Source organism: Conger conger, chromosome 15 (assembly GCF_963514075.1).
Source record: "Conger conger chromosome 15, fConCon1.1, whole genome shotgun sequence".
Taxonomy (NCBI): Eukaryota; Metazoa; Chordata; class Actinopteri; order Anguilliformes; family Congridae; genus Conger; species Conger conger.
In genome coordinates this window covers 18,718,578-18,739,459 of record NC_083774.1, presented here as the reverse complement: position 1 = coordinate 18,739,459, position 20,882 = coordinate 18,718,578, and the positions used below count along the sequence as shown (strand labels likewise).

General features: G+C 43.2%; 1 protein-coding gene across 1 annotated transcript in view; it reads left to right on the top strand.

Moving 5' to 3' along the window:
* Positions 1–571: 571 nt before the first annotated feature.
* The window catches only part of LOC133111490 (A disintegrin and metalloproteinase with thrombospondin motifs 18-like), a 39,424-nt gene continuing 19,113 nt past the window's right edge, over positions 572–20,882 (top strand). Inside the window, exons 1-11 of the mRNA XM_061221896.1 lie at positions 572–699; positions 10,517–10,770; positions 11,590–11,789; positions 12,035–12,118; positions 12,323–12,482; positions 12,846–12,951; positions 13,732–13,869; positions 14,306–14,459; positions 15,408–15,503; positions 15,758–15,906; positions 20,059–20,231. Coding sequence (XP_061077880.1) covers positions 10,620–10,770; positions 11,590–11,789; positions 12,035–12,118; positions 12,323–12,482; positions 12,846–12,951; positions 13,732–13,869; positions 14,306–14,459; positions 15,408–15,503; positions 15,758–15,906; positions 20,059–20,231 — 1,411 coding nt within the window. The 5' untranslated portion in view covers positions 572–699; positions 10,517–10,619. The remainder of the gene's footprint in view (positions 700–10,516; positions 10,771–11,589; positions 11,790–12,034; positions 12,119–12,322; positions 12,483–12,845; positions 12,952–13,731; positions 13,870–14,305; positions 14,460–15,407; positions 15,504–15,757; positions 15,907–20,058; positions 20,232–20,882) is intronic.

Sequence of the window (20,882 nt, the reverse complement as noted above, 5' to 3'; positions counted from 1 at the left end):
TACATCCAGTGAGAAGCAGTTGTGAGGGAAGAAACAGGAAGGTGACAGCAATGCAAATAACCACACATTATAACAGTGGTATGCAGATGAGCATCTCTGAACACACAATGTATCATAACACTAAGTGGATAGGCTACAGCAGCAGAAGACTTAATAAGTCTAAAAAATAAGTGTAATAAATACCAAATAAAGTGCTCACTGAGTGTAAATTAGAAAACAGACTATAAGGCAGAAATACAATTGTCAGTCAGAAATAATAGTCTGTTAATGAAAGGCTGTCTAAAAACATCACCAACATTTAGTTACCATTATGCATCTGATCAGTTGTCATAGGGTGAATGCTCCCAACAGATATCTGTAATGTGTGTTGACTTCTGTGTAGATTACACATTTGTGACCCCTGTCGAGGTGGACTCCACGGGAGGTTACATCTCGCACGACATGATGGCTGCCAGTCGGAAGAGGAGATCCTTGTCTGCCAGGGGCACCCTGCACTACAAACTGTCAGCCTTTGGGAAAGACATGCACCTGGACTTGAGGCCTTCCAAGGTGGTCTCCGATGGGTTTACCATACAGACGTTTGGCACAGAGGGCTTTACTGCTGCAGCACAGGAGCCTGATTCATACAACTGCTTTTATCAGGGATTTATACAAAACCACACCACTTCGTCCGTCGCCATATCCACCTGCTCAGGGCTGGTAAGTTCTCTTTCTCTGTCTGTATCCCCTATCGCTGTCCCTCCATTTGCCAAAGAAGGATCTCCATGTTGTATGTGTATCTTTCTCTGCTTTCTGTATGTACGAATATCATCTTCTCCATCGTCTCATTCAGCCAATGAAATCCCTGCATTACCCTCTAACCTGATCTGTTTGTGCTTATTAATGAGACCAAAACCAAGTACTGCTACATTTTGAGACCATTTTTGATTGAAATATGTCTTCATTGAGTAGACAGCTCCAGACAGTGCCTGCCTTCAAAACCTTTCATACCTGCACAAGGGTCTGGGTTAACAATTGGCTGCTTGAGTCCAGGAAGAGATCAGTCAGCATGCCTTTGTCTCCAGTGAATGACCTTTCATTGTCGCAAAACCACACACCTGTGTGAGCGGTAGGAGCCCTGAATGCGGTGCTGTATATGAAGTCATAAATGGGCTCTTTTCTCTGAATGGATCTTGGCGGGTCAGTAAGGACACACAGGAAATGGTTCACTTGAAACATTTCCTGGCTCAGTGTTCACCTCCCCGTTCTTCTGCTGGGCGATGACATGTCCACCTCGGACACTAAACTGCGATAAACATACCTTTAAAAAAAAAAAAAAAACCTCCACTTCTTTCTCTGCACCATACTCCTTCTTTTGTTCCTTGTTTTCCCTGTTTCTCTATCCCCCTTGTTCGGTGCAATTAAAGCCAGAGTGAAGTTTTAGCCGCTTGGATGGCAGCACTAATCTATGCATTGTCCCTTTCATTAGTGGTAGCTTCTCTACAATAAAACAGCAGTGGCCCATTCTTTAAAACTGCGCGACAACACAATGTGATTTGGAAGCAATTGCATTTGAATAGACTGGAAGCGCTCTTTGATCTATTTTTTCCCCTCCCTATTATTTTTCTCTTCTTGGAGGATGACCTAGGGGGCATCGGCGATTCATTTTTTTTCTGCCATCCTTTACATGCTCACATATCCCGATTTTGAGCATGAAGAGATATTGCGTTAAAAGGTCAATGGTTTTCTTTTTTCTATTTAAAATGAAACTATACACTTTGAAAAAAATACTCCCCCCCCCCCCCCCCCCCCCCTACACACGGTGCCTAGCTGTGAAGAGTTTAACCCTACATGCCATGTTTCTTCTCAAGGAGCTTTGGATTAATACAAACGAGGACTTATTCATCCCCTTGATCCCTGCCTGCCTCTTCTGCTTGGAAACCCCAAGGATAACTGGCAGTCAGTCTCAAGCGAGAGGGTCTTGTGCTTGAAGAATGTTAATTCAGAGTTTTAAGTGCTCTTTGGTGTACAGGGATTCTGTCGCCTCCGTCACACATGCACTCGTTGGGCATTGTGTGACACGCTGGCATGCAGAGCAGGGGCCTGAGCAAACAGCTGTCAGCCAGTCCTGCGGAGGGCCATCTTAGACTTGGTGATGGAAATTCAGCAGTTAACATTTAAGATTTTAAATCCTTATAATTGAGTTAGTTTTATGAGGATACTTTATTTCATGGGCCCATGATCAGAAGCATGTGCTAATACATTTCAAACATAATGAGTGAATCAACAAAAGCTCAGGTGATTCTGTTCCAGGGACATAAAGAATGAACCAGTGGAGCCAGGTGAGCAGAGGCTACCTGGCACCTTCAGAATGACAGTATATTCCTTAGTGCCAAGGGCTGTGGTACTGATCTTCCTGCCTAGAGGGCAGAATTACCCACAGGTCTCAACTTGATGTATTGGCGTGTAGTTTTGGCGGCAGAGTAAAACAATAGTTCGGGAACTGGGTTCTTGGCGCAGAGTTTGGGGGTTTCATTCACAGGTACCCCTAACAAGGCACTAAACCTGAAATGGTTCAGTAAAATGTCTCTATAAAGTAATTGTATGTGAAAACGTAGCATCTATGAGATCTTCTGCTATCTGCCAAATGCAATGCAGTTTTCTTTGACAGACAGCCAAACTCAGCATGGTCAACCTGACCACCGATTCTTCCATTGTTAGACAAAGGTTTGGAGGCACCTTAGGAAACCTCAGTTTACATAGCATTCATGATCTTATTGGACTGGGGTGGGGATCCTGAGATGTGTGAGTCTGGCGGTATTGGTGGATAGTTGAGCTTTCTGTCTGCCCCTTTAGCAGATTCCAATGCTCAGGCTAGCGTGTCCAGGCCTGACAAACATGGACATGACCTTTCCCAAGCCCTGTGTCACGTTATGTTCATAGCCATGAAGTTACAAACATATCTTTGAAGTTCAGTTGTCGGCTATGGTCAGTCAGAAGGAAAATATTTCTGCCTGTCTGCACTCCCTGCCCTAAAAGTGGTGCACTCCACCACTGTGTTGAATGGCTGTCTATGGGAGCCAAGGTGGCAATTGCTTCCCACAGCCATGTGGAACCATTCATGCAGTCTTTTTAATGGCTAACTGGGGCTGTCCATAGGCTGTGTAACTCAGGAGGTGGAGGTGTTCAGATTGCACCCTCTATGCTTGTGATCTTGGCTCTCGGCTGCCTGAGCAAGCTGTGTTTATTCAGTTTGGGGGTTGCTGGTTGCCACTGCTGGTGTAACATGTGGGAAGTCACTTAATACCCCAGGTACACTTCACTGAAGCACTGAAAGCTGTTGCCAGGCTTCAGGCCTGTGTTTAAATGTATTTTGTCAATTGTGTGTGTGTACATATGGGTGCACTGCAAAGGCTATATAAAACAAACAATGCAGTTAATGAGTAATGTTGCTAGCTCAAAATTAAGAAATTGTAATGTGTGGTTATTTGCATTTCTGTCACCTTCCTGTCAGCTTTGACCATGGAGGCATTGAAGGCATTTTTACCAGCATAACTGGTTGCAGTCTTGCATGGCAGCCAATCGCTGTTGGTGTGTGAGTGTGTGTATGAATGGGTGAATGAGACGCATCAATTGTACAGCACTTTGGATAAAGGCGCTATGGAAATGCCAACCATCAACCATCAACTGCTGCTCACTGGATGTTTTGTTTTTCACACCATTCTCTGCAAACTATAGAGACTGTGTGTCCCAGGAGGCCAACAGTTTCTGAGATATTCAAACCACCCTGTCTGGCATCAACAATCATTCCATGGTCAAAGTCACTTAGATTACATTTCTTCCCCATTCTTACATTTGGCCTGAAAAACAATTGAACCTCTTGAACATGTTTGCATGCTTTTATTCATTTAGTTGCTGCCACATGATTGGCTGATTAAATATTTGCATTAACAAGCTGGGGTACAGGTCTACCTAATAAAGTGCTCAGTGAGTATATATGTAACATTGAATCGGTGGCTTAACATTTCAGTCCATAACAACGTGTATGGCGGAATCAGTCATTTTGCAACAGCATCATGAATGCATTGGTAGTATGGAAACTTTAACTTGAAACTTCAGTGTCATGGGAGGGCATTGTGGTGGCTGGTTGTCCCATGTTGAACTTCTCCATGCTTTGGTTCCCTTGGTGCTGATGAGTGGTCCAGGAAAAACAAGATGGCTGAACATAATTTGCTGCTGCGGCACTGCAGTTTCTTCCCTTCTTTGGCCTCTGCAGACTTGCAGTGCTGTGGCTGCTGGCCCTGCCCAACACGTCTGGTTTCCTGCTCACACACGCTGGCCCAGTATGAGAAAGCCCCAGGGCTCTCGCTGGTGGTGGCCACCTGCATCGAAAGCCGAAGCAGAACATTCACAGCTTAGTTTGTACGTATGTTTGAGAGCTGCTCTGGGGACAGAGCAACAAAAGCAGATTCATGGGTGGCACCACACATTGATGCTTGTCCTTTGGAGGCAGTCAAATGAAAAGAAGATTCAACGTCTGGGGCTTTTTGCACTTGACGTGACAATTCCCCCGCCTCTTCCTCTTTCATAACTCTCAGTCCATTACGTACGGACGGTTCAACCAGTCATCTTGTGTGTAGCACTGAAAGCCATTCCCAGAGGTCCTTGGAGTGACAGTGATGTAGTGCCCTATGTGAGATGCCAGAAAAGGAACCGAGCTCGTTGCATTCACATCCTGTCAACAGCATTGTGCCCTGGCTCTCAGAGAAGACCAAGATAAATGGGGAAGGTAGAAGGGCTACGCCATGGAAATGTGGGGCCGTACATATTACTGAGGGTTGGCACAGACCGCTGTATTCATTAAAGAAGCCAATTAGACAGTGTTATCCTCAGAGTTTTCCCAAATATTTCTTTGTTGCTTTAGATTTTCAGAAAACCTTCAATGACGAAATCTGCAAAGCGAGTGCCGCCATAGACAACTGTGCAGGTTGGTGCTTAATACAGCGGTTTCAGTGAGTCAGTGGTAGCGATGGCCAGAGTACAAGGGACATTGATAGCATCTCTATCCCAGGATTGGTTGGTTCCCACAATTGGTTGGTTTAAAACATACCTGTTCTATACTGTAGTATACTGTTCGATACTATTCAGCATAAACTCCTTTGATGATTCCTGCATTGTGGGTTCATGGCATGAAAAATTGACTTTAGAAAAGCCACATGATAAAGCAATATCATGTTGCAATCATAAGGTAACCATATATCTATATCTCACTCACATACACTCTCTCCTTCTCTCTCTCTATCTTTCTCTTTATCTCTCTCTATGTATATCTCTTTATCTGTCTCTGCCTGAATTGGAGAGTGGCCTCATAGGAAATTGATTACTTCCTGGCTGTGTTGCCTGCAGCAAAGTCTTCCTTTTTTTGGGATCAGTCACACCTATCCCCACAGGAACATTTTAGAATATTTATGACCATGCCCATTTGTTCCACTGATAAAGGGTCATATAACCACATTAGTGAAGTGAGTTTAAAGCTGGCTCACCTTGCTTTTGTGTCTGGAAGAAAACAGTGCACAGGAGGACAGTTCATGATGCTCTGCTATTTGTCTACAGTGCTAGAACAGAGTTACCCATAGTACAACAGGTTAATCTCTTCTTCTCTTTTGACTTCACCCTGCCTCTGAATCGGTATTGGTCAAACGTCTGCTGGTTATACAGTTCTATATGACGTCCGGTGCTAATTTAAACGAGTAGATTTATTACAATTGGCCTTCCAGTAAAAATATTGAACATTAAATCAAGTCATTCCTGACACCACATTCGATGAAGCAAATAGGTGCTATGTGAAAATATGAGACCATTGGGTCCTTCTAGTCAACTGAAGACACCAGATAGATATTTTGTTCCAGAATGCTACCCATGTAGAGTGTGAATGTAGATGTTCTTCAGTTGTAGAATTATCTCCTGCACCTCATTCTTCACTGGTAGGAGGAATGCAGATGTCATTTAGCATAATAACTGGCTTTGAGTTTCTCCCAGGTTTCTCAGACGTTAACAGCATGTAAGCACTTACTAATTTGGAATATAATGTCATGGTTGGCAGCTTTAAAAGAAGTTATAGTTTACACAAAGACAAACTAATTGTGTTCATTATGGACTTAAAGGAAGACAGACAAGTTATGGACCACTTCCCACACTAACACCAAAGATGCATTTTGTTGCGAGAATTTTAAATGTTGTGCAAGCCTCAGCAGATTGTCATAGTGGTTAAATGCCTTTCAAAATCCATGTACAATATTTTGTGTAGGAAATGTATGTCACATGTATTGGTTTTCCTGTAATATAACATTTAATAGAAGTGACAATTTACTAATATGAAAGAAATGGTGAGAAGTATTTGTATTCATGGGGGATTTCATATGTTATTCACTATGGCTGAGTGGGAGACATCTCATATCGGAATATTTGGTGTAAAATTGTCTTCAACTAAGCCGATAGCATCTAAAATACAGTCTTACGGATGTATACCTAGCGATTACTGGAGACATGGAACTTCAATGTATAGCAAAGATTTAAGAGTAAAGGCTCAGTGTTAAATCCTGTCAGTCTGGTCTTATGGAATTCCATTTCCAAATTTGACAGTATATATTTTTTGGTTTGTATATCAACTTTCTATGATAGGTGCCTATGTCAGTCTGTAATATAATATAATGTACATCTACATAAATCTGCATTTTATGTCATGAGTTTGTGTGTTTTACCGTAATTCTCCAGACTTCCAGACATTCAGAAAAAGTCCACATCACCACAGATGGAATCAATTTCCTCCAATTATCAAACGCAGTGTAGGCACCTATATCTGCTAACTACCAGGAGACTTTGTTAGCTATTTTTACAGTAAAGTGTGGCATGTCTCTGACACAAATGCAATACATGTGTGAAAACTGGGCACAGCTGGGGCAGAATGGGAAGTGGTAAGGGAGTTCTTCTCGGATGTTAATGTTCACGGGGGGTGTCCACAGGATCCCCAGGGACACGCCAACCTGGGAAGATGCTAACGAGGACCTTCGCTAATGACTCACTAGCTTATTAAGTTAGTGAAGGAAGGGTATAAAACTTTATTGTGTCTTTGGTCTACATTGTTTAGTTTTGGCTCTGTGTTCCTGTCACATACAGTATAGCGGGAATCATTCTCCCAGTGACTGATTTATGAATGCCCGTGGAGTCAGTCTGGGAAGAACTGTGAAATTGTGTGATGGATAAACAATATGATGCTGATAATTCCTCCAAGTCATGAAGGGACACTGTGTGCTTCTTTCTATGAGAATGAAACGGTCCTGAAAAAGGTAACATGAGGTCATGACATAAGCAAGGGACTGGCACTCTGAATTCAGCGTGTGACTGCATTATCAACACTAAACAAATTACCAAGGTGTGTGAAACTGATTCAATGACTGAAAACAACTTTAGTATAATTATCAATTATCCCCATATAGACATGTATAAACAATATAGGGTATATGCAAATTACATTTGATAACTAGATTTCCCAATGTTGCAGTTTAAGAGTTGCAACAATTTAGGGATGTTTAAGTACAAGAGCCTCTTTGATAATATAACGATATAAACAATATTGAGTGGCTGAATGCATCTGATCAGACATAACAATGTATACTGATGTACACAGCTGATTCTAGACTGTTGCTGTTAGCTCTCATACCAGACCCCGAAACCCTTCATTCAGCAGTTACTGTCCTGATTTACCAAATTTAGCTCCCCGGTTTGGAGGGGGTTAGGGGTTTAAAGATAGTTAGAAAACCCTACCAGATGCAAGCCCTCAGGACAAACGTTTAGAGCACCATTATAATACCACTACAGTGTTTCCGTTAGTAAAAACTGAGTCCAGCATTTCAATGCTCTGAATGCGATCCAGACAGAGATTCACTTTACATTGGAAATTATACTAAATTACCAGTTAGGGTATATGGCCCTCCAAGCAAGGTGAGAAGCTTTGAGGCTACTTAGCCAGCTTCATTATTTCTACATCAAGCGTGGGGTCTGTTAGCGGTTCCCTCCTGACCCACTGTCTGAATTGTGATTGTCAGGGGGCACTGTGGCTGGCTCAATGATCACTGTTTACTCAGTGGCCACTCTTCTGAGAGAGACTGTCCATTTGATTACATGTTTAACAGTGACTTTAAGGCAGCATTCCAAAGCAATATTCTTGGATTATTATCACAAGTGGAATCCATCCATGGTAAAGGGCACCTGAATTTTTCTATAATGTGGCTTGATGAAGCCACAGTAAACTTGCTGTTGCCGCATCCATATGTCTGCCTGAGGGTGGCAGCCTGCCATTCCTGGCCACTCTTCTCACAACATGTGGTTCTGCCTTAGTCTCCCTTTGTCTTCCCAATGTTTACTTGCGAGTCAGGGAAAAGGGGATGGGGGGACGGGGGGTGGTTGAGTTGTGCTTGTTGGGGGTGGGGAGAGACCAGCAACCACAGGGTCTGACTGGTGGCACAAATGAGTGACTGAATGCACAACTGTTTTGTTAGTTTTCCAGGGGGAGGGGGTTAGCAGGGTTGGGGGGACGGAATGTGAAAAAGTTCAGCACTTTTCTTGGTGGCTTCAGACATGGTGTAGAACAGACACAGTCAGACACACTGTCCTCAGGGCAAAAAGACAGGCTGAGAATTCAATTAAATCAAGTAAATTAAGTCAAGTTGTAGCGCTGATACGTAAAACGCATCATAACTAAGCATTTTAGTCACATGACTCATCCGTCTGAACAACTACTTCATTCGTGATTATGCCCACAGCTAACTTAAACACTGAATCTGAATCTGAATTTTTAGCAAGAATTTCATCAATTATTGACAGTAAACATGAGTTTCATGAGTTTAAATGATGCATTCTGAGAATAACTTAAAACCAATTAAATTAACTTTGGCTGTTTTATTAGAACAGCTATTTCATAATAATCCATAATTCCATAGATAATGAATACATGATCAATATGTCGGCTTCTCTTGATAAAACTTAAAGGTTTGAATTCGCCAATTATTAAGAATATAGAATAATGTAGGTGTTCAGAACAGATGCATGTGACACAATTCAGGTAAGTTAATGTTAGCCAGTGATAGCTCATCTAAAGCATGCATGATCGTGTCATTCCTATAGCCTTGCTGCTGGCTTCTCTAAGAAAAGCATGAGATTCTGCCAATGTTGTGACTGCACAAATCATCATTGCCATCAATAGTAAGTCATTGAATCATTTATGCAATTAAACCCCAGTGATATTTATCTAGACATGAACACATTTAATGTCAAAGGCAAAAAATATGTCACAAAAACTCACTTAGCAAAGTAGCACTGCCAAACAGGAAAAAAAAAACACTTATTGCTAGTGTTGTGACATATTTTAGGCAGACAGAAGAAGCATGTTAAAAAAGAATGTGTGTGTCTGTGCGTGTCTGTGGGTGAGTTTGTGTGTGTGTGTGTGTGTGTGCATGCCCACACGTAGTGCTCGTCCATAGCAACGAAGCACAGATGTTTAAGTGCTCCATGACCTATGGCCCCTCCTCAATTATCAACAGAAAGCAGAGCTCTTGACCCAGCCTCCCTCGTGATCTTTATGTTGCCAAACGTAAGAGAAACGCACATTACCGCTGGAGAGCGAAGAGAGTCGTCAGCCCTCCGCAGTGACAGGCTCTTAGAATTACCAAAACCAATACTGCATCCTTTCAGTCTCCTGTGCTTTAAACGACCGCCCGCGGTAGAGTGCTCCCGAGAGCCCTCGCACACACTGAGCCCCTCCCCGAACGCGTGAGCGTAAGCAGACACAGCCGGGGAGACGCCCGTGATGCTAATCAAACTGATAGAGCCTTTTAAACAGATGCCGAGATAACAAGGCCGGCGATGGCGGAAGATTAATAACCACCGGCCATAATGTGTTTTTACAGGCAGCTGAGATTCTCAAAGCGTGTTTCGACTTTTTCTTTTTCCAGCATCCCCTCTGCACCTCTACGCGGTGTCTGGGAGTCCTCACAGGAAACCCTGTTTAATTAAAGAGTAGTGACTGCGGGGAAGCTGTGTTTTGAAATGCTTCTACGTCGTCTTTTTATTTTTTAAAACAAAATTCTAACCTGTCATTGCCTGTAATGTATAGTCTGGAACTTCAGAGTCTCATAGGAAATTGGACCATTGGCGTAGCGAGTGTTGTGTGTGAATGTGTTACCCAGACACAGTGCATGGTTCTTATTCACACCTTTAATTCCCATGCGTTATACAGTTTTATTTTTTTGCAACTAATTTCAGTGTACAGTAATTATGCTCATATCCTTCGCTTTTGGCATTGCTTACATTTTGTAAAGCTAGATATTTTTTAACTGAAGGTATTTTAGTCAAGGGTTCTGAACCCATTGCCTTAAGATGACAGATATCAACTCTCAGATATCACTTAACAGGCTCCTGAAATGCTACTGCTATTGTCATGTGACCTCCCCGCCTTCACCCACCCGTTGTGCTTTCCCAGTCAGGTTTGATCCGGACTTCAGACGACGAGTTCTTCATCACTCCACTGCCCCGGCACCTGGCTGTGGAGCATAACTACAGCGCCCCTAGTGGACATCACCCGCATGTGCTCTACAAGCGTTCAGCTGAACATCAAATCCACAGGAGCACAAAAGTGCCTCAAATGGAGAGACCAACCAACCACTACCGGCACCACCTTCACCACCACGGGGAAACGCAGAGGCAGCACTTCTGTGGACGACGCAAGCAATGTATGTAAGGAAACTTTGTCCATATATAACGTAACAGGAGTGCTCCCCAGTTAAAATCAGTTTGAGTCTTTCTGTGAGACTGTGAGCTGTTTTTCTCATCCAAAGTCTGAAATGGTTGTCTTGGTGCATTCACACAATAATTCTAAAGTGTTTCTCAGATATACATTTTATATCTACACTTTCTTAAGCTCAAGGGGACATTATTAATATAGTAAATGGCACACAATAAGTGGCTATATGCTCCAAACACTTACAAGTCTGCATTGGAGGGGTTATTTGCTTGCTGTGGTGTGTGCATGTCTTAGCAAAAACGTTCCATGTGCTTCATGGCCACATTCGTCTTTATTTTTACTAAAGAACTTGAGTCTCTGTTAGCAATTATGTGTGTAAAAGCCCCATTCTGTGCTATTGGATCACAAGCTAACGCAAAACAGCCATTAGTGTGCTTTAACTATACAGTATATAACATGCTGGAAATGTGGACTGGACTCCTCCTTGAATTTGAAAAGCTTCAGTTAGAATTCTGGATCGTTTTGTTGTCAGTGTCCTTGTAAATGTACAGATACACTGCAGGCCAAATGTAAATGTACAGTAATTTGGAAATTTATGAAATGTAAGTCTCTGTGTATGTCTCAGGTGCCACAATGTCCTGGAATGACTACCTGTCATGTTGACAAAATTGTGTGGAAGCAGGACATTAAGCGAAAGAGCTGAATATGTCTCTATCTCTGGACACTATCCAGACCCTGTTATCTGGGATTGCCTTAGGAAGGGAAAAAGTGTATCTGAACCGCTTTCCTCTCCATTCTGCTTGTGACCGCAGACGCTCCTAAGCCTCCCGCGGAGGATCGGCCCATTATGCCTGATGAGTTCGAGCCTCCAGGCAGGGCTAAACGATCTCCTATCACCGACAACAAGGTGGGGGGGCTGAACGTGGAGACGCTGGTGGTGGCTGACCGGAAAATGCTGGAGAAGCACGGCAGGGAGAACGTCACCACCTACGTCCTGACCGTCATGAACATGGTGATTTGGGAGGGTGGGGCTCTCAAAGACAAAATGACATAGCTTAAGTTAATTATTTACAGTTTGTAAATTGTAATGAGTATAAGGCTGTGAAGTTTTTGGACTGAGGGGATTGAAATGATAAAAATAATCAAAACAAGGCCTCAAAACTAATTTGATCTATTACTAACTTTTGGTGAATCAGAAACAAAATGTGCTGTTTCTAATTGTGTAATATGTCATGTTTTGTTTTGCTGTGTTTGTAGGTATCAAGTCTTTTCAAAGATGGCACCATTGGAACCGATATCAACATTGTGGTCGTCAGCCTCCTTCTTCTGGAACTCGATCCTGTAAGAAACACACTAAATAATCACTGCAGTATTCATAATACACACTGTACATTCAGAAATCCAACATCTGTTCAACAATATGCATGGCCGCTGAAGGAACCCGGTTAATTCCGTAGATAATTTCCTTTCCATGTGTCTGCCTGGGTAATGCGTATGCTAATGCCTGGCGAGAGCTAATCCAAGATTTGTTGTGCTGTGAGGCAGCTGGGCTTGACGATAAACCACCACGCCGACCAGTCCCTCAACAGCTTCTGCCAGTGGCAGTCGGGCTTGGTAGGACGGAACGGGAAACGGCACGACCACGCCGTGCTGCTGACAGGCCTGGACATCTGCTCCTGGAAGAACGAGCCGTGTGACACTCTGGGTGAGGGCCCGGGGGTCTGTGGGATTATTCTCCCCGCCCTGGGGGATAAGTAGGGCAGGGCTCTGGAGGTAATGGGGTCGGAGTGCTGATTAGGGGCATGGGCTCAGGATTTGTGACCTTTAGGTTGCAGGTTTAGATCCTTGGGAAAGGGGCATCTGTGTCTCCTTAAGTCGGGAACGTCTTCTGAACTCCTCCGCAGAGCAGACTTAAGTACCAGTGTTGGGCAGTTTCTTTAGGGGTAAACATCGGCTGGTTTTAACGGACTGTAAACCACGTATTTTATGCTTTGTGGACACAACTGTCTTAAGCATAGTGTTTGGACACACACAGCTTCACAACTGCTGCTCCTTCTCGTTCACGCAGGGTTCGCCCCTATCAGTGGGATGTGCAGTAAGTATCGGAGCTGCACCATTAATGAAGACACAGGACTGGGCCTGGCGTTCACCATAGCGCACGAATCAGGGCACAAGTATGCGCACATCTCTCTGTATTCATATTTACAACCAAGAAAACTTGGGTTTTAATTGGTCATAAAGATGGTATTGTTGATTGCACTGTATATTATGGCTAATGGTCTGTTGACATCTTTAAGTTCTTTGTCTTTCAACCGAGCTTCATTTACGCATTTCACAATATGGTAATGATATTGTGAAAATAGCATGTAAGCAAAAACATGATAATTTGCAAATAGAAAGAATTGAGAGAAGGGTTTAGTGAAACAGAATGATGCAAACTGGAACAAATTCTTAAATTGTTACCGATTATAACATATTACATCATCACGCCGTGAAAGTGTCACACATGATGCCTCAGGGAAATGGTCTTTTGCTTGTTCATGCATTGCCATAGTGATTAGAAGGACTTTATATTTCACTTTTGAGATTATTGTAGTTTATTTTATTATTCCTCATTTGGCATAAACTGGAAAGAACTTTGCAAGAAGTAGTCACCCCATGACATCTTAGAATATGTAAACATTTTAATGATTTAAGCACAAACCGTCAATCACCAATTAATTTAAGAGACCGACACTACAGTTAGGGCTCAGAGCAAGAGTTACAGAGCAGCATGTATTTTTCAAAAACACATAATCTGTCCCAATACTAAGCAAAATCCACCCCTTCTCATAGGACTATACATGATAATCACACTATATAGAGTGGTGATAATGTAACAGTGGAGTGAGCTGTGATCTGAGTCCTCTGGTCAGCAGGCCTCTTGGGTAACAGTCTTCCCCTCCATGCTCTAGTTTCGGGATGGTTCACGATGGCGAGGGGAACCCGTGCAGGAAGGCAGAGGGGAACATCATGTCGCCCACGTTGGCCGGTAACAACGGAGTCTTCTCCTGGTCTGCCTGCAGTCGCCAGTACCTCAGCAAATTCCTTGGGTATGCCCAATCTAGTACTGACTCATCTGTACTAGCCAAGTTATTTGTTCTACATTTACTTTTTATTTTGTATTACTTTTGTATTTAGAAAAACCTACATGTGTAACCAGGTATATTAGGGAGTCATGGCCCAGAACCTGTATCTTGTAATGGTTACAGCTTGTAATGGTAACTTAAAATGGTTGCAGATTTGAATCGCTGGTGTGTCACAATCATTGTACGCTTGTGTAAGGTGCTTATCCTGAATCATTTTGTTGTATTAAAGTGAAATCCAAAATGTTACCCTGGATAAGAAAGATGGTAACACACTAGACATGCCAAGCCAAGGCTAGTTTGGTATATTCATCAAATAAGGCCTGGTTTATCTCTGTGTCACTGTGGTGTGAGTTTGAGCATTGTTCTTGTTCTTGTTAATACGCTGTGTGTTTTTTCACAGTACAGCTCAAGCTTCTTGTCTGGTGGATGAGCCAAAACAAATTGGACAGTACAAGTACCCAGAGCAGCTCCCTGGCCAGTTGTACGATGCTGACACACAGTGCAAATGGCAGTTTGGCTCCAAGGCAAAACTCTGTAATCTGGACTTTGTGAAGGTAGGCTACCTGACTGCATAATGGACCTGCAAGCTATTTGCGATCCCCCGGTGAGGTGATTTGTGATGCAAATTACGAAAGGCTCCACTACAAAAAGTTGTTTTACCACGTTGGTATTTTGGCTGAACTATAATGTAATTGTTGATGTCTGTTTTCTACAGCCTAAACATAATAACTTTTAATGAACAGCAAACTAGTTATTAGTCAGCGCCCTTGGCTAAAGAGTGAAATCTAAGAAATGCAAAACTAGACAAAAAAATGTAGACTCAAAATCTCCTATACCTTCAACATCTTGGCATTTCATTAACATGCAAATCTTTTGAATAATTATTAACTTTAAAAGGACACAAGCTTGGGAATTGAACGTGCCTTAGAATCTCAAAATTTAGGATTAGCCTTATGGAATGGACCAGGCCATTGAATGCACCCATTGCCTTTTGTCTGTGAACTTGAAGCCTGGGCCTTTGAGAACAAGGTTCAGACATGACCTACCCCACATCTTAATTAAAGGGATCTGTGGGCTATCTGTGGGCTAGCCTTTGGGATTCTGGCTGCATCGTGCCGAACAGGAGAGACTTAATTAGCCATGCATTCTTATGGACTCCAGTGCAGTGCTGAACGGTCTTCAGCACTAGATTAGCACAGTGGGACTGCCTTTCAGAGCCCCCTCTGTCTGCCAGATGCAATCGGGCAAAGGGCCAACATGGCGCGCATCCACAGCAGAGCTCCTAGCTGGCCGTAGTCTCAGATTAAGTGTGATGTTCCCCAAAAAATGTGACGGAATAGTGCTGACAGATTTTGCTTAATTTCTAATATATAAAAATTAGATTACCAGTTATTTGTACAACCATATCATCGGATGATAGTTTGATAGTTGCTTTTGGATGGACAGTAATTTAAGTCAACTGAAGTCTGATGCTATGCTTAAAGGCTATTTTGTTTACACAGGACATCTGCAAGTCACTGTGGTGTCACCGGGTGGGACACAGATGTGAAACCAAGTTTATGCCGGCTGCAGAAGGAACCATCTGTGGAATGGATATGGTGAGCGTGTCTCTTTGTAAAGTGATGCCGTTTATCCAACAACATGGACACAAGCAAGAAGGAAAACTAATGAATGTAAAAATGTCTAGTTTGGCCAGAATGCTTCCCTTTGGCAGAACGTTTTCTAGGTTTCCAGTTGTGTTGGTGGGTGGGTACTGTACGCTTCTTAACCCGGTGCCTTGGTGTTTGGGTTGCTGGCAATTTGAGCCAGGATGACCGGTTTCTCCTCCTGTTGTGGGGACGGGTGTGTGCAGTGGTGTCGGAGAGGCCAATGTGTGAAGTTCGGGGACCACGGCCCGAAAGCAGTCCATGGTCAGTGGTCGCAGTGGTCTGGGTGGTCCGACTGTTCCCGGTCTTGTGGAGGGGGCGTGATGTACAAGGAGAGGTCCTGCAACAGCCCCAGGTACGACCGTATATGAGTTACCACCAGTCATCCACTTTACCTCAACTGTTACTATCTTAACCTATAGGCCAGCGGAGGATGGGCATCCCCCTATAGCCGTGTTCCTCCCGAAATTTTGTCCCATCGGGGGGTTTTTTATCGCTGCTTGAAGGTTTTCTCCCCACTAGGGAGTTGCTTACCTCAAATGCTATTTGGGGTCTTAGGGCTGGTATTTTTTCTTCCCTTCTGTTAATCTGTAAAGCATCTTTGGGACAGTGTTCTGTGAAGAGCACACTACAAATAAAATGTCATGTAATTGAATTGAATCCACTGGCTTTATTCTAGAGTGGATTGCTTCCTTGCTCTACTCAGTTTTACAGACAGAGACATCTGAAAAATGTTTACCATCTTGTATGCACTGCTGGAACTCCAGAAGGGAAGATTTTAGAGAAGAAACAAAGCAGGATTAAATCTAAACTTTGACCCCCTAACTAATCTCAGATTACGGATGGCATTTGATGAAAACCCCCTTTAAATGCCAGAGCAAAGTGTAAACCATGAGTAAATTGATGAAGTATGTTACTGGAGAGATTTTATTGTCCGACAAGCATTAACATGTGTTGCTTGCTGAAAATGATCTTGACCTGTACTAAAAACAAATTGAGAGGTTACATTTATATTAGAATTACATCATCCTTAATTTCATACATGTTCCTTGGAGAAAACATGTCATACCATTCCTTCAATAAACTATATGTATATGGAGCTCATACATTACTCATTCCCATTGTCACTCCCATATGATTTTACATTCTTCCGATATAAAATGTAGAAATAAGAATAGTTTTCTCCTTGCCTGGGGGTGGAGAATGTTCACCCCCTGATAAAACAAAGGATAGCATCTCCCAGACTTATAGCCTCAGAGCCTACATTTCTATGGAGTCAGGGAAGTCAGGGGAAAAAAGTATGTACAATGTGTAAACGATTACACCCAAGATCTATTCTGCCACATCAAAAAGCCAATTTGTTGAATAAAGACAGAGTTCTTCAGGCAGTTTTACAAGTTTGTCCCAGTCATAGCTTTACATATGACATTGTGGACTAAATGAGACGGGTTAGACCACAATTATGCTTCCCAGACCCCCAGAATGTTAGACCACAGGCCCTATTTTCCTGACAACGTAAGTGCAAAGTCGCCGGGGCGGAAGTGGAATTGTTAGCCTTGTTTAGATACACATTTCTTAATTTACTGACTGGTTATTGTACATTTATTTCATATTCAAATTGAGTACATAATGGGATTTCATATGAGGTGGTGCTATAGGCACTCAATTTACAATGACTGGATATCCATTAAAATTGTGTCCATTTACTCTATACATTAAGCCAAGAACTTTCTTTTATTTGTGCATTTGGAAGGGTTAGGTCAATGACTGAAAATGTTAAAAATGCATTTCAGATGTTTGGACAGGTCGGGTGGTGCATTGCAATATAGCCGTCAGAAAGTCAGTGAATTCTTTGGCATGCAGTATTCGACACAATGTAATGGTGGCATTGTAGTATGATGATTAAGGAACTGTGCTTGTAACCTGGGTTCAATTCCCAGCGAGGACGATGCTGTGTTAGCCTTGAGTAGGGTACTTAACCTGAATTGCATCAGTATATATCCAGCTGTATAAACAGATGTAAAAAATGCCAAAGCTGTGTATGAGTGAATGTAAAAAATGTTTGAGAGTAGGGACTGACAGGCTGTGGAGTTGTTTCTCGTGAGTGTACATTTGTCTCAAGTACATACAACACGATACAATTAAAGAAATATAGTTGAAAATAGTTGTGCTATTTAAAATATTTTGTATATTCGTCCAAACATAATATTTATGTGATTGGCAATAATGAAAGCAAACCCCCATGGTTCATTTATTCCTATTAAAGCAGCCGGACCATAGCTAAAGTCTGGTATCACAATATTAACATACTGAAATTGAGTTGAACATGCCCAAGTTTGCCAGCGCCTTGAGTTACAAGTAGCTTTTGGCAGTTGTGCCTTGACATTTACAATAGACCCCCATATGTTATAGATTGATCAATAACATATGAGATGTATCAATGTATTTGAGTCTGGCAGATTCATATGGGAAATTGAAGGATTATCATACAACATGCAGGAAGTTATATCAAAGAAGAGTCCTGTGTTCTTATTCAGTCCTGTGAACTGCTAAATATGCTCTTGACATAAAATAGTGTTATATTTGTTGATAAATATGAAATGCAGAACACATACACATGTGCTGGCTATACCCTCTCTTCACCAGTTTTAGTGATATCAACACTTAACTTTTTTCTACAAAACAGTAGTAAAACAGCTGGACTCAAACCCAAACACCCAGGAAGCGATTGTAACCGATCGGCTAGCCTGTGAGGCTGTCCACTCTCGTAAAGGATTTTTACGATTGTGAAAACACAGCTCTAATTGACAGCACACTGCCTCAGATGTTATCGGGTTCCAGACCTACGCTAAAAGGCGGGGAGATGAAGGCGGGGTCACGGGGGGAAGGAGGAGAGGGTGAGGGTGCAGGAGAGGTCAGGCGAGGGCGTGTTGTGCCTTCACTCAAACAGGACTTTGATAATGAAGTCAGAGAAGGTGTCTCTGCTTTGACGAGCAGAGAGGCGGGGGGGGGGGGGGGGGGGTGCGTGTTGTGGAATGGGGAGGGAGGGGGGTCGGCTAGACGGGGAAAGGCTGACGTTTACAAACCCTGCCCCTCTTCCATTGGGATGTTCCTGATATTGGGCTAGACAAGAGGGTGACGAAAATACAGGCCAGAAGACTTTCCTTGTTCATTTTCGCATCAGGCCTCCCTTAGGCGGTGGGTTTCCTGTGAACGGCTGATTGAAACTGGCGTAACTCACGGCCCGTGCCTGGTCCTGCTTCCTCAGTGTGGGAACCGACCAGTGGAGTCTCTCGCTGAAATCCCTGAGACATGGAGCGGCGTTTCCTCACCGGCCTGCCTGTAAACGCTCCAGCACACGGGACCCGCGCCTCTCCGTGCTCTGCCTGTAATTGGATCGGACTGTGAGCTTGCCCCGAGACGTGGCTCAAACGAGCTCAGAGCCGAAAGGTTCGGGCCAGCGGGGCTGACTGAAGCGGTGTCTGCGCCGTCACGCTAATGCTAATTAATTTGCCCTTTTTGAAATAAAAAAAAAAAGAAGCACAGATCAACATCAAGGCCTTTGTGCCAGGCCGAATCAGTCAGCTTTACGAACGGTGCACAATTCAAACACGCCTGAATAGAACAGTATACTGGCTGCTAACAAATACCCCTGCTGTAGGAGCACGCTGAGATCCAGCAGTCAGGATTCTAGACCAGACTTATTTGCTTTGAGGTTTCACAGTGGAGGCATGCCCACGATGCTCTCAGTTAAGTATATGCCTGAGAAAAAATGATGCTGACTTTCTGCTTAAGGCCTGAGTGCATGGGTATGTTCTTTGTTTGGACAGTCTCCTCTTATGTGGCATCAGAGATTCTTCTGGTTCCTGCTCTTTGGGAAATGGTAGCTCGCCTGGTCTGTACTTTCCTGCAGTAATGTAGAGTAGTAGTTAGAGGCCTGAACCTCGGACCACAGGACTCCGGCCTGAAATACTGGGTGTGGCCCTCATTCGGGGTTTGACATTTATTAAAGTAAGGATTTTTACGATATCTACGCTGTGTTTATGGATTGCAGAAACTGTAATATACTTGACAGAATTGTAACCATAGCGTTGCCCTTTAAAACTGACTATAGAACTTAAACAATACATAGTAAATGGTAAATGGTTGGCATTTATATTGAGCCTTTATCCAAAGCGCTGTACAATTTTTACTTCTCATTCACTCATTCATTCACGCATTCACACACCAACGGCGATTGGCTGCCATGCGAGGCACCAGCCAGCTCGCCGGGTGCATTTAGGGGTTAGGTGTCTTACACTTCAACACACCCAGGGCAGGAATTGAACCAGCAACCGTCCGACTGTCAGACGACTGCTCTTACCACCTTAGCTAATGTCACCCCACAAATGTAATGTAATTCACACTGTAGCTGGCACTGTCACCTGCAGATTCCTTCATGTGTCGAATAAGGTTGGCGTTATCAAATCTGTAAAGTATCGCTTGTAACTGGTGACTGTTCCCACAGGCCGCAGTACAGTGGCAAGTTCTGCCAAGGAGCCAGCCGTGTGTATGAGCTGTGCAACACCAAGGCCTGCCAGCCCAATGGAGTGGACTTCCGGGCACAGCAGTGTGCAGAGTACAACAGCAAGCCCTTCCGGGGCTGGTACTACAAATGGAAGCCTTACACAAAGGTGGAAGGTATGGGAATATTTTCATGTCCTGCCCTTAAATGTCAGAGATCAGGAATATCAACTAAGCTGTACACCTCCATTCTTGCAATAACCCATTCAACCTTTTTTCTGACATGCTCTCTGGGAGACAGGAAATGCAAATTTTGTAAATCAAGGGATGCTAAATATTGCAGTTAGCTTTGCACAGTACAATCCTGTTAAAATGAGCTTGTGAAATTATGGCTATGATTACACAAAATGTTTGCGTCTCTGCATGCTTTACATTCTTTAATTGATTGTGCTGGCACAAAATATGTGTCTATCCAGCCAAATTCTTTTTTTATATGGCACAAAGCATATCCTTGAATTCTTAAGGCTTGACATTATGCTTGTGCATCTTTTGAAATGGCGTTCCTAGTGATGCTGGATGCGTCTATAGGGAGCGGGAGCTAAGCTTCCATTCCACACAGGAGACATGTATCTGCCTGCTTGTGCTCTAAAGAGACTGAATGCTGGAACACAACGATGCCCTGAGGCAAGGTTACCTGTGTCAGCCTATTAGGGCGAAATGCTGATAAATGAAGATGGAGAGTCAGTCCTGAAAAGACAACTGGGATATGGAACGAGGTCTGCCATTTTCAAAGGCAGACTGGGTCATCCCGGTCAAAGTGGAGATGAT